This window comes from Protomyctophum parallelum (genome assembly GCF_964188405.1).
Source record: "Protomyctophum parallelum genome assembly, chromosome: 15".
Lineage (NCBI taxonomy): Eukaryota > Metazoa > Chordata > Actinopteri > Myctophiformes > Myctophidae > Protomyctophum > Protomyctophum parallelum.
Window position 1 is genome coordinate 22,004,225 of NC_139710.1, and position 12,833 is coordinate 22,017,057.

At 41.3% G+C, this 12,833-nt stretch overlaps 2 protein-coding genes across 2 annotated transcripts; one reads left to right on the forward strand and one right to left on the reverse strand.

Annotated features, from left to right (window-relative positions):
• Window positions 1-1,135: 1,135 nt before the first annotated feature.
• On the reverse strand, window positions 1,136-10,896 carry LOC310871732 (hydroperoxide isomerase ALOXE3-like; the record flags this gene model as incomplete). The annotated part of the gene is made up of 14 exons (XM_083783370.1): window positions 1,136-1,315; window positions 2,015-2,185; window positions 2,857-2,957; window positions 7,377-7,498; window positions 7,990-8,156; window positions 8,425-8,511; window positions 8,726-8,929; window positions 9,105-9,248; window positions 9,362-9,534; window positions 9,702-9,805; window positions 9,911-10,033; window positions 10,143-10,224; window positions 10,332-10,536; window positions 10,750-10,896. The coding sequence occupies 14 exons, from the start codon at window positions 10,894-10,896 to the stop codon at window positions 1,136-1,138; spliced, it is 2,010 nt and encodes a 669-aa protein (XP_083639496.1).
• On the forward strand, window positions 4,112-5,683 carry LOC310872661 (annexin A5-like; the record flags this gene model as incomplete). Its single annotated transcript, XM_083784706.1, has 1 exon — window positions 4,112-5,683. The coding sequence occupies one exon, from the start codon at window positions 4,112-4,114 to the stop codon at window positions 5,681-5,683; it is 1,572 nt and encodes a 523-aa protein (XP_083640832.1).
• Window positions 10,897-12,833: the final 1,937 nt, after the last annotated feature.

The following is a 12,833-nucleotide window of genomic DNA, read 5'->3' on the forward strand; positions in this document are numbered from 1 at the left end:
CACCTTTTTCAAAGGACTCAATGTTGAAGAAACGGTCTAGAACTGGATGACTGGGTTTGTTGTTCATACTGTGGGATAAGTATGTGTTCTAAGAAAATGTCTCAACTGCAAGTAACGGAAGAAATGTGATGGTGGGAGCTGGAAGGATTCCTGCTACTGTTGGAAAGAGGCAAGATGACCTTGACCATGGCCTTGATTAAAATACACATTCGTAGGTTCTCAATACCCTTTTCCCTCTATGATGTAAAGCATAAAGGAGACTTCCCCCCCGTCACCTCTATAACTGCACTCGGATCAGGTTCAAAATAAATATGAAGTCCAGGCCATCTCACTCTCTACACTGCTATAGGAAAATAATTCTTCAGGCCTAGAAATCGGAAAAATCTCCCAACAGTTGTGGCTAAAGGAGCTGGGAGAAGTGCTGAATTTGGAGATAATTAGATTAACCCTGTCAAAAAGGGAACACTTAGTTCAAAAAAATCTGGTCACCCATTATTGAGATGCTTGTAGATGTGTATGTTTATATGTATGTAAGTGTTTATGTATGCGCGCACACACACATACACACACACTATTATTACTTGCGCAAGCAGAGCGCGCAAATACTAGTTTCACCCGGGACTCGTATGCACCGTCCCAGCCGTCCCGCCAATTTTGATGTGTATGCACCATCCCAGCAAATTGTGCCTGATACGGCAGTGGGTGCCAGTACATACATGTAAACATATAGGAGCATTACCTTTAATCCTCCCAACACTAAAACATATCGTCATTACGTCACCATCGAAAACCAATTACACTCTGGCATTGGGTCCTTTAATCCACATCTTTATTACGTCATCATTGAGAGCTAGTTATACAGATGTATGTAATCTTATCTGGCACCACTGCCGTATCAGGCACAATTTGCTGGGACGGTGCATACGAATCAAAATTGGCGGGACGGCTGGGACGGTGCGTACGGCGCAAAGTAACCACAGTATACCGCTAATCAACTTACAAATTACATATACATAGTATAACTAGCTCTCAATGATGACGTAAAAAGATGTGGATTAAAGGACCCAATGCCAGAGTGTAATTGGTTGCAACAACAACCTCTGCACCTAGCATCCTCATTCACAACCGTTGATACCTAAATGGTTACACTATTCTCTATTTCGGTAGGGTTTAAGTAGTTGTAGGGCACTACCAGGCCTGCGTTTCTTGCCGCAATAGCCTCACTGAGGAAGGAGAGCTCTGCTTGGAATTCCTTGATCATCTGCTTTGGGGCAGGCTCATCAAAGTGTTCATCTGGATATAAACCCAGGGGAATCTGGAAAAGATGCAAAACAATCAGAGGTGGAAGAAATTCTCAGTTTTGTTATTTAACAATAGCACAATGTAGAAATACTCTTTTTGCAAGTAAAATTTATGTATTTTTAAGTGCATCAAAATATACTTAAAGGGACATACCACTCATTTTCAACATTTTACTATATCATTAATATACCTTAGAGCTGTGTGGAAATAATAAAAAAGTCCCCCCCATTCTGGGTTTCCTAGAACTGGAGGTCTGAAAAAAATCATTAACATTGTGAACCACATCTTGATGACATCATCAAGATGTGATTCACAATGTTAATTGAAAATTAGTGGTATTCCCCTTTAAAGTACCAAAAGTTAAGTATTGTAAATCTTTCCAAAATTGCCGATCTAGCTATTGATCTGTTATTTTCAAATAGACAACACATAACATAGGCTTATGTGGGTAATCAATGTGTGTATTAAGAATCTAAATATAGAAAGAATCTAGTAACTAATGTTTTCAAATAATTGCATTGGAATAAAAACTAGAGTATTGAAAATTTGTCAAAAATTAAATAAAATACTCAAGTAAAGTGTCTAAAATGTTTTACTGTATACTTGAGTAAATGTACTTAGTTACTTTTCACCACTGAAAACAACGATGCAAACAGGTTTAGGAACAAGGTCATGATGGCAACATGATTCAACCATGCCTAGTAAAACTTACAGAGTCTGTGTATTTCTTGGTGAGTACCCAACCTGATGCCATGAATCCCACGGACTGTCCAACTGTTGGAAGTGTCTCAAAAACCGTCTTCATGCTAGACTGTCCCTTCATGGTTGGAGGAGCTTTACGCATTAGGAGAGGGGAGTTTGGGATCCAACATTCATATTCAAACTAAATTGAGATTAGAGAATGCACATGTTTTAAAAATCACAATAAAAAAAATCACATTAAAACAGCACATGTATTCGTCTTCCCCACGTTGCATATTGTATGTGCACTACTGTATAAATGCACATACAATATGTTATTTCTCTTGCCAACTTACTGATGGTGTTGCATTGACCCTGATGTCTTTCCATCATGCTGTAGCCTATATACACTGCTTTATTTTCTTGCCCTGTAATCTGTATTTTTTAACTGCTGTACTCTCTGCTGTACTATCCTTTGCGACTGAATTTCCCTTGTGGGATATAATACATGATGGTGCGTGCCAATGTAGAGAGTCTATAGGAGACATTTGGGAATGAACACAGTGTATATGATGTCATCACTAAGTTAGAAATATAAAAATTATAATTACAATGTGTATGTGACCCAGCTCGCTGACCCTGTCAGTGGATGCCACGCATCATACTGAACACTGAACAGATATCTGTCATCTAGTAGTATGTAATCTAAATATGCAATGTGTGATTATTCACTGATCAGAATCAGATCAGAAAATAATCAAAAAAGCACCCTTCGGGCGAACCATTTTGTCTGCTGGATTTTATACATTCTATAATCTTTTGATTAACATTTTGCAACAAAGAATATTTAATTTAACTGATTTCTCATTTTACCTGCCCAAGGTGGACTGCAGCGTGTTGACCTGACACATTAAAGATCAGCATGGTTATGAACTTGATCACTTCCTCCACAGTGTGAAAGGCTGCAGGAATCCCTGTTTAAATCAACATCAATACACATTTTAATATCTTGAAACTTTTGCATTCATTATTTATTAGAGCTGGCTTCATAACAGGTTAAATCACAGCCTTGCCATTTCCAATTGAGAAATACCACCAACATTAAAAAAATCACACACGTGTGAACTGAGTGGTGCAATTCCCCCCCCCCCCCCCCCCCCCTCTCTCTCTCTCTCTCTCTCTCTCTCTCTCTCACTCTCTCTCATTAGAGTCACTACCCCTCTCACTGTTTCTGGCGCCCCCTACTGCTATTATTAAGTCACATACTCATGCTCACACAGACAGACAGACACACACACAAACAAACAAACACACAGACACACAAACAAACAGGTACGAAGACATTGCAAGCTGGTTGTAGGAGTGGTTTGCACCACTCAAAAAATATATTATATAGGCCTATGGTAAATAAAATGAAGTTTAAAGTTGTTGTTTTACTTATAAGCCATTGGCCTGGTACTTGTATCAGTAAATTGCTGACCATTATAGAAACGTATAGTCTCTCATATCTTCAGGACCTTTTAGGCTGCATGTGTATTGTAAACTGTACCTGCAGCAATGCGTGATAGTGTATTGTAATTGGTCCTGACAGTTTGTTTGTTAGAAAACAAAAACAAACAAAAAGGAATCACACCAGTGTACTGTGAAGTCATCACATCATCACTGCATGGGTAACATGTCGATTTGCTCGTCTTTGTAGAGGTCAAAAATACAGATTTGCTTGTCCACATATGACGGACATATGTCCATAGATTCTCGTTTCATTGTCAATGGGAATTTAACGTTTGTGTAGGACAAAAAGATCTACACTAATAGCTGAATCTCAAAAATCCAAAAAGCTGTCATTGTGTCAAGGCAACATAATATGAGCTTGATGAACCCCAGACTCCATATATGGACATTGATAACGCATCATGACCTCGTCACGATGACAGGAGCAAACACGCCCAGACGGTATTTAGCATTTGCATCTTCAGCTGAGATTTTGAGCTCTGATCTTCATTATTGTAATAAGCTGTCTTCCATTACTGTAATTGGTGTAGTCACTACGGGTGCCAAAGACATTAAGCAGTGAGTTCTGATCCCAACCAATAGTCAGATAAAACATTTTAGACTAAAGCTTGAAAGCATGAGTTACCCCGGATACCCTCCTCATAAGAAAAGCAGTGAATACCCTCCTCAGCAGGGCTACCCTTCTCAGCAGGGCTACCCTCCTCAGCAGGGCTACCCTCCTCAGCTAGGCACTTACCCTCCTCAGCAGGGCTACCCTCCTCAGCAGGGCTACCCTCCTCAGCAGGGCTACCCTCCACAGCCCAGCGCTTACCCTCCACAGCCAACAGCGTATCCACCCCAGCATGGAGCATATCCTCCCCAAGCAGCCGGCTACCCCCCAGGGGGTTACACACCACCACAGGCTGGAGGCTACGCTCCCATGCCATCACCTGGTGGCTGGGCCACCGGGCCCGCTGGTACTCCCTTCCATAACCAACAGCCATATGGCCTGTACCATAACCCAGGGGGGACCATGCAACAGGCACAAGGCCCAGGATTCTTTGGGCAGCCAAGCCAGTCCTCGGGTGGTACATACCCTTCTGCACCACCGTATAACCTGTCCATGCCCGGTTATGGAGGAGCGCAGGGGCCTGGGCCGGGATGCCCAAAGGATGCCTCGCTAAACCTGTTCATGCCAGCCTATGGTGGAAGCTATGCTGGAGGAGCCATGCCTGTGACTACTGCTATCAATAGAGGATTCAAGGGTACAATCACAGACTTTCCTGGAGCTGACCCAATGAGTGATGCGGAGGTCCTGAGGAAGGCCATGAAGGGTATTGGAACTGATGAGCAGGCCATTATTGACCTGCTGGGAAGTCGCTCCAACAAGCAGCGTGTGCCGTTGCTCAAGGCCTACAAAACGGCGTATGGAAAGGATCTCATTAAAGACCTGAAATCAGAACTATCTGGAAACTTTGAGAATCTGGTTCTAGCCATGTTGATGACCCCTGTTGAATTTGATGCTTACGAGCTCTACAGTGCCATGAAGGGAGCTGGAACTGATGAAGCCTGCTTGATAGAGATCCTTACGTCCCGATCCAATGCCGAAATCAACAAGATTAATGAGGTTTTCAAAAGTGAGTACAAGAAGTCTCTGGAGGATGCCATCAGTGGTGATACCTCAGGTCACTTCCGGAGGTTCCTGATCTCACTGGCCCAGGGTAATCGCAATGAAAGTGAGCATGTGGACAAGTCTATGGCCTCACAGGATGCTCAGGCACTCTATGCTGCTGGAGAAGGCAAAGTTGGAACTGACGAGTCTAAATTCAATGCTATTCTGTGTGCCAGGAGCAAACCCCATCTTAGAGCGGTGTTTCATGAGTATCAACAGATGTGTGGCAGGGATATTCAGAACAGCCTTAAAAGAGAAATGTCCGGTGACCTTGAGGGTGGCATGGTAGCCGTGGTGAAGTGTATTAAAAGCACACCCGCCTACTTTGCTGAGAGACTCTACAAAGCCATGAAGGGTGCGGGAACCAACGACAGAACCCTGATTCGAATCATGGTCACCCGCTCTGAGGTTGACATGTTGGATATCCGTCAGGAATACTTGAAGAAATGTGGGAAGTCACTATACACACACATTTCCGGAGACACATCAGGTGACTATAAGAAACTGCTACTGAAACTCTGCGGAGGAAGTGATTAGAAAGTGATTAGAAAGTAAGGCCTGGGCCGGCATATAGCGGTCCAGCCTAACAGCGTGTCGTGTGCTTGACTCCTGATCCCGACGACCTTTGCTGCGCGTCACTGCCCATCTCTCTTCCCCCCCCCATTTCCTGTCAGCTTACTGTACTTATCTAATAAAGGCAGAAAACGCCAAAAATATCTATAAAAAAAGTAAATAAGGCCCGGATGGTTAGCTCAACTGTCTGGGCACCTAGGCTGCCAAGCTAGCCGGACGGCGTGCCGCGGGTTCGACTCCCGAGCCCGACGGCCTTTGCCGCGTGCGTGTCACTCATAGAGTACAAAGAAGGATAGAGACTGAACTGGCCCTGCCCCCCGCTATTCATGTCAGTGGTGTTTTGAAGCACCCGGAAGAACCGTCTCAGAACGTCTACTTCAGCATTTGACCACCAAATTTTGGTGGTCAAATGCGGAAGTACAACCTAGCGCTCAATGTTAAAGCCCAGCTGCCACGGGTTTCCCCGGTCATGAATCCACAGGTCCGCCTGTAGTCCCTACTAATTACTGTACTAATTACTCAATAAAGGAAAAAAACACCCCAAAAAATATCTTAAACTGTACTACCCCATCAATAAAGGCAAAAAACACAAAAATAAATATCTAAAAAAATAATAATAATAAAGGAAATAAGACCATTTACTGCCTCACAACATAGTATCGCTGCACAATAATCTATAAACACCGTTGCAATGCAATGTTTAACTTGCAGAAACAATCTCAAATTATATCATCTTCTATATTATATATATATGAAGATGTTTTAAATTGAGGGGGTGTCCAGATGGCACAGTGGTAAACCTCGCACTGAACAACTGCAGAGACAGGATTTGAATCATCAGCAGTGCATCCAGCTTGGCCAGGAGGTCCAACAAACACTTTTGTAAGGTTTCTTGAGCTCCAAACAAACACAATTATCCCTTCACTAAATCCCACCCCAAAAAGCGATTGTCCAATGCCAATCCAAATAGTTTAGCAACAGTTGCTATGCAGGTCAAGCTTTCTTCGCAGCTAACGTGCCTATTGGACAAGGATGGGTTGGGGAGGGACTTAGTGAAGGGCTAATTGGACGTGTTTGCAGGAGGGAATCGATCCTACACCGTTGGTCGGGAGACTCTGGACGCCTGTTCAACCCGGTGTGGGTCTGAAGAAGGAATAGCATGTTCCTCTGTCTGTATCACGTGTACAGTGTACACCCTCCCTAATGAACCAGTTGGTTCAGCAGTGATAAGGGTGGAATTGGGAATAGGAGAAAAGAATAAAAACATGGTGTGTATCTAAGACATCATGTGGTTAGCTATATGATGCCAGTCCTCTACGATGACATATGACTCCATATTTGGGCAAGGTTTCAATTCAATCACAATTCACATCCTTAAAGACAGCGTGGCTCTGAAAGAGTCTAGACCCTGCAGGGGTCAGCAACCTTAAATGTGAAAAGAACCATTTTGGACTAAAAAGAAAAATCACACTTGTGTGGAGCTTTTTTTGCTTTTGTATGCCATGGGTGGTCCATAGACTTGGCTGCTACATGACCAGGAGGCAGCCAAGAATATGGACTTTTTAATGATTGTTTTAAGCATGCCCACCCATAAACAGAATACCGTAGGTTTGCCATTTACTGTAAATAGTATTAATGAATGAAGGAAAACTAATACCTGAGCTTTTGTTTCCTAAGAAGGCTTGGGTGAATATCTCGTTGATCCAGCCCTGGAGTTCAGAGTCTCTACACACGTCACTGTCTGAGGGGTAATAGTAGTCCACTATTGCCTTTACAAAGCTGCAGATACATTATGACAAATATTTAAATACCGCTGGCCTAAACTTATAGTTATATACATTTTGATGTAGATGAAATAGATAATTACATACAATTATGTTAGAAAATGATAAGATATTGGTGTAAACACCAAAAGATCATCACTCTCTTAACTTTCATAAAACCTCACATCATACATTTCAAAAAAAGAAAATATTAGTAAACAACAAGGAAGTCAAACAATAAAAGAACATTACATCAAGTGGCTCCTGGGTGTGACTGTATGTAACTTCCTGCCCCTGCAACTATTTCCCCTTCAGTTAACCACTGAACCACTTAATATATATATATATATATATATATATAATGCTTTATTTTCAAAATATCTTCGGAATGCCATGCCCAAATAGAGAGCCAGGGTTAAAGTTCTTAAAGGTCTGTTGCAGTGGCATCCTTTGCCAACGTGCTCGGTTCAGTGAAGGTCATATACAACAATGGTTAATGATGATCACCTGTTGATGATGTTCCACAGCTTCAGTCCATCATCTCGGTAGTAGAAGTTTGGGACAGACTCCAGCCCTCGTGCTCTGATGTTCTCTGGCAGACAGAGCGAGCTGTAGGTTGTTTCAGAATGAGCCCTTCCCATTAACTCAACGAGACCCTCTGGTGTTAGTGAAGTCTAAATAAATAGGACAATGTTAGGGGCTTAAAACGTCTGGGTTTCTGACGCTAGGGGCTTTGTAGACCAAGGCGTTTCTTCCTTTTGTTTTACGTTTCGATTTTTTCTTTTTTTGTGCTGCACATTCACATCTGGCATTTGTAGGTCAAGACAAGAGACAAGAGCACATTGTTTTTTCAGGTGGGAAAAAATGCCTTGTTGGACAAATGGCCTTAGTTTGGACAATGAAAGCAGCAATTCAAGTTTGACATGTGAATATTATTCTTACTGAATACAAAGGTCCCCCAGGTGAAAGAAGTATTCCACGGCCAGCAACATTTATTTGGAAGGTGTAACGGAAGTGAGGGATCAGCAACTGGACAGACAAGAAGGAAGAATAACCATGTCAAAGATTCATCACATCAGAATCATGTTCTACGCGGTAGTATGATATTTTATTGTGTAAAGCTGTGTTGACTCAACAATTTCCTATACAGTTTATGTTTATAGAGCCTTATGACCTAGTTGTGACATTTAAAACTCTGGAAAAAATCATTATATATTAATTTAAATTATATTTATGACCATACCTTGTAGAGAGGATGAATCACTGGAAAGCTTCGCAGAGTTGCAACTGCGAATGGTTCTGCCAGAAAGTGAACGTTCAATAGATGATACACAAACTGGTGGTAGATGCCATCGGCATGTTTCACAAACATCTTGGCCAGCAACCAGTCACACTCTGGGTCACTGGGCAGAAAAATGGGATTCTGCTCTGAGGGCTGTTGGGTCAGCTGGGAAAATAAAAGGAAAGCAAAAGATCTTTCTTTTACTTTTTCATGTAAACATTTCAGGCTCTAGTGTCTCATCCTTACTATTGGTCAAGTACAGCAGTATATAGTTAAACAATGCTCATAATTCCTTTGAGAGTGTGACCGACTATGAATGACCTCATGATCAATGAAATACCTGAATTGCAATGGGCATCAGTTTATTCTCTGGGTTCATGTAAAACAAGCAGAGACCAGGTGTCAAAGGCAGAACTTCACCATTCTCCACCTTAGTGGACAATCCACCCAATCCCTTGTAGTCAGAGAGGAATATATTGCCTTTCTGTGTGAGAGAAGAAACTAGACATGGCATATTTGTACTTCCTGGCTGTCACAGGCATTGACACATTAAAAACTGCCCAAATGATTAGTAATACACCAAAAGACACTACAAACCTCCATCTCCCTCTGGAGAGAGCTACCGCTGTCTAAGAAGGGCTTCACCATCTCCTCTCTGACTGGAAAGTGTTGAGGAAGCTCCAAGCAGCACTGAATGATATTTGGGTTGATTCCATTCAGAAACTGAAATCCATAGAAGTCATCCTCCATCCAATGTTCGGAGACATACTCTGCAGGGGTGATATTGGTAAATGGTCAGAGAGAATGTCTGTCTCAGATGTGGATGTGATGCAACATGATACATCCTAGTTCAATGTAATAAGCAATAATAACTATAGTTACGGTACTGTATTTGTAATCTGTGGGTTACACTACAGATTTTAGAGTCCATTTCTACCTGACATTGGTGTCCTTTTGAACCAGAAAACATTTTTCATGGCCTCAAAGTCCTCCCACTGTTCCGTAGAGTTATTCATCCCCTTCAGTTTGAGTTCAACCACACTGAGAAAAGAAAAAAGAAAAGAAGGAACAGTACTATTTTCCATTACAATTTTATACTATTTGTCCATGTTATACAGTATGTATAGGTGAACAATATCGACTCACGCTAATTCTTTTCCAAAAGCAAATTCATAACTTTTAGAGAGTGAGAAAAGGTCTTCATCAGGGATCTCAGAACTGTCTTTAAAAGAGGCGATGTGTGGCAGCCTTTGACCATATGTCCCCCACCTGTAGGGAAATGACAGGATGGAAAAACGTAATATTTGTACCGAACTGTCATAATATGACAGTATACAGTTGGCAGTATACCGTAATTTATGCACATGTAAAAACTCACTGGTACAAGTCTTTGTGACATATTAACTCTCTTTTTCGGTGGTCAGTCAGAAGGGGATGGTCATCCTCAAAGGCCTTCATGGCTGAGGACAAACACTAATAGTTATACCATGGAAAACATCACCATGAAATGGGAGATGTTTGACCACAATTACCGTATATTATAGTGTTGATTTTATTTGGAACACACCTTTCCCTCCTCTCAGCTCTACCTGTTCCCCATCGGACACCCATCTGTAGCATGGGAAAAGGATGACATCGTCCTCTGGAGTAGTCACCACAATCTTAGAACAGAACCATGCATCATCTAATATCTTAAAATTTGCATCTTTCTCCAGTTTGACCAATAGAAGTTGCCCGAGATGTAAACTGGTTTTCACAGTGTAGCTCCCCACCTATATACAAAAACAAAAAAGAAAGAAAAAAATATAACACAAAACAAAGGAAACTTGTTCATGTTATTTAGAGCAAGGCAGACACCTGACTACAAAGTAAAAACCAGGATCCTACTGTTAAGGATGCATGTATTTCAAAAGACATTGCTGACAAAATGCCAACATTGCTGACTTAAATTATATGGCAACACTCATCCCTCTAAATGAACTTACCTTTCCAGCAATAAAATCTATGCCAAAATTGTCCAAATGTGTGCGTTCACTCTCTCCTTCAGTTCCAATTAAGGTGACATATATGCAGTCAAATGTTCCTGAAAATGCCTGGTCACCTGTTGACACCTCAAGCTTGTACTCAGCCATGTCTGACTCTGGAATAAAGAAATGAAAAGGCTTCTAATTAATTATGTCTATTATAAAAGTGTCCAAGTAGGCTTATTGTCAGGATACCAGGAAGCCTGAACCCAAATGCAGAGTCTCAAGACACTAGATTCAAAATAAACTTATTTATTAAAGCATGAGGCAGTGACAAACAAAACTCAGAAGATCCAAAAATGTCCAAATGCTCTAAATGCCAAAATGCTAAAACTTTAGAAGCACAATGCAAAGCAATTGCGATCACATACGATATACTGTATAATAGTGGTTGGTTTTATTTAACCTGTTTTCTATCTCTCCCTTTGCTGTCACTCTTCCTCTGTCCTCTCTCTTCTTTGAGTAAAAGAATAATACTGTAATGATGGAATGAGAAACATAATTTCAGCAATTCTCATATGTGCTCCAGATTACTCTAACAAGTCACGTATAAGAGGGTTGCAGCAGATGACACCCAGATGACAACTACCGGTATAACCAGTTTGTTCATCATTGATGCATGTTCATTGACAATAGCCTATTTACAAAATGTCCCCAAGACCACCAAAATGACTTTTACAGGTCTGTAACTCTGAAGCCCAAACCACACCAATGCAACTAGTCGTAGATTGGGGTCAGAGAAGTACAAATATGTTATCAAATGGGGATCCATGGACTAATGCATATCACACTTTGAAATGAAAGATTGCAAATCACTGGCTTAAAATGTAAGCATTAGATGCTTACACCCATGCATGCGCACATGCTTTATCTGTAAAGCAGATTCGTTATATCACATGATCTGAAAATGTTCCAAGAAAATTGTTACTGTATGTAAACAACGACTGTTCAATCTATTTCCGAAAAGGCAGTAAATGATATATTGTAGCATCTACATAGTTATAGACAAAGATAATAAACAAAAAGCAGGGCAGTGCTGAAAAGAGCATGTGTAACATATTCCATTTTCAGTACTTTAAAATATTTTCATGATTATGTATATTATTATTAACCCAAATAATATCAGTCATTTCGATGATTCATGAACACAAAATGTAGAATACCCCTCTTGCAAGTAAATAGCAACCATAATAGGAGTTCAACCATTAATTTAGCTTTGGGGAGAGTAGTTGTAAAATATAATAGAGTAAATGTACTCAAGTCAAATTGTACCTTGTATCGTACAGGCATATAAAGCCTTTATCTAATGTAATTTACCAATCTGTAAATATTAAACCATAACTTTATTGTGCAAAAAATACTTTTTGCACAATTCATATTATGTATTTTTTAAAGAAATGTTTAGAGCATTTTTCATGAAATAGGTGTACTAATGGATTTTGATCGGGACCTGGGTAACACATTTTGTTCTGTACTTGGAATAACAATTCAAACTCCTCCTCCATAAAGTTTCATTCATGTATATCAGTCTGAACAGCATGAAGCAACTTACTGTGACAGCTGGCTGCCTCCTGAGCAGAGTGCGCTTTCAGTAGAACGGTCTAGATTGAATCCTTACAGCTTGGGATGCAAAATATGTTATGCCACGAGAGGTGGGGACTGGGGAGAGAGCAAGAGTGAGCCTTTCTGGTCTGCAGATCTTGACGTTGGAGGGGCGGAGAGTTGTTTAATGAGTGGAGTGACTGAGTGTACCTCCCAGCCCTGCAGGCAGAGTAGTTCTGGAGTAGTTCCAACGGATTGTGTGCCCCTGGTTTTGCCCTAGTGGGACTGATTGAGGGTAGCTACTGGGACGTAAATCGGGACTTGATCACTCCCGGCTGGGTCACCTGAGTGAGGGGTATGATGTTGAGAGACCTGAAACCCTGTTGACCTCAGGATACATCACTGAGGATACGTCCCAGGTGCATCCATGCAATGTTTTTTTTAGTTATAAGAGGTTTTCAACTGATGGTCCGGGGACCAGTGGTGGTCCGTGGCCGTGAAGT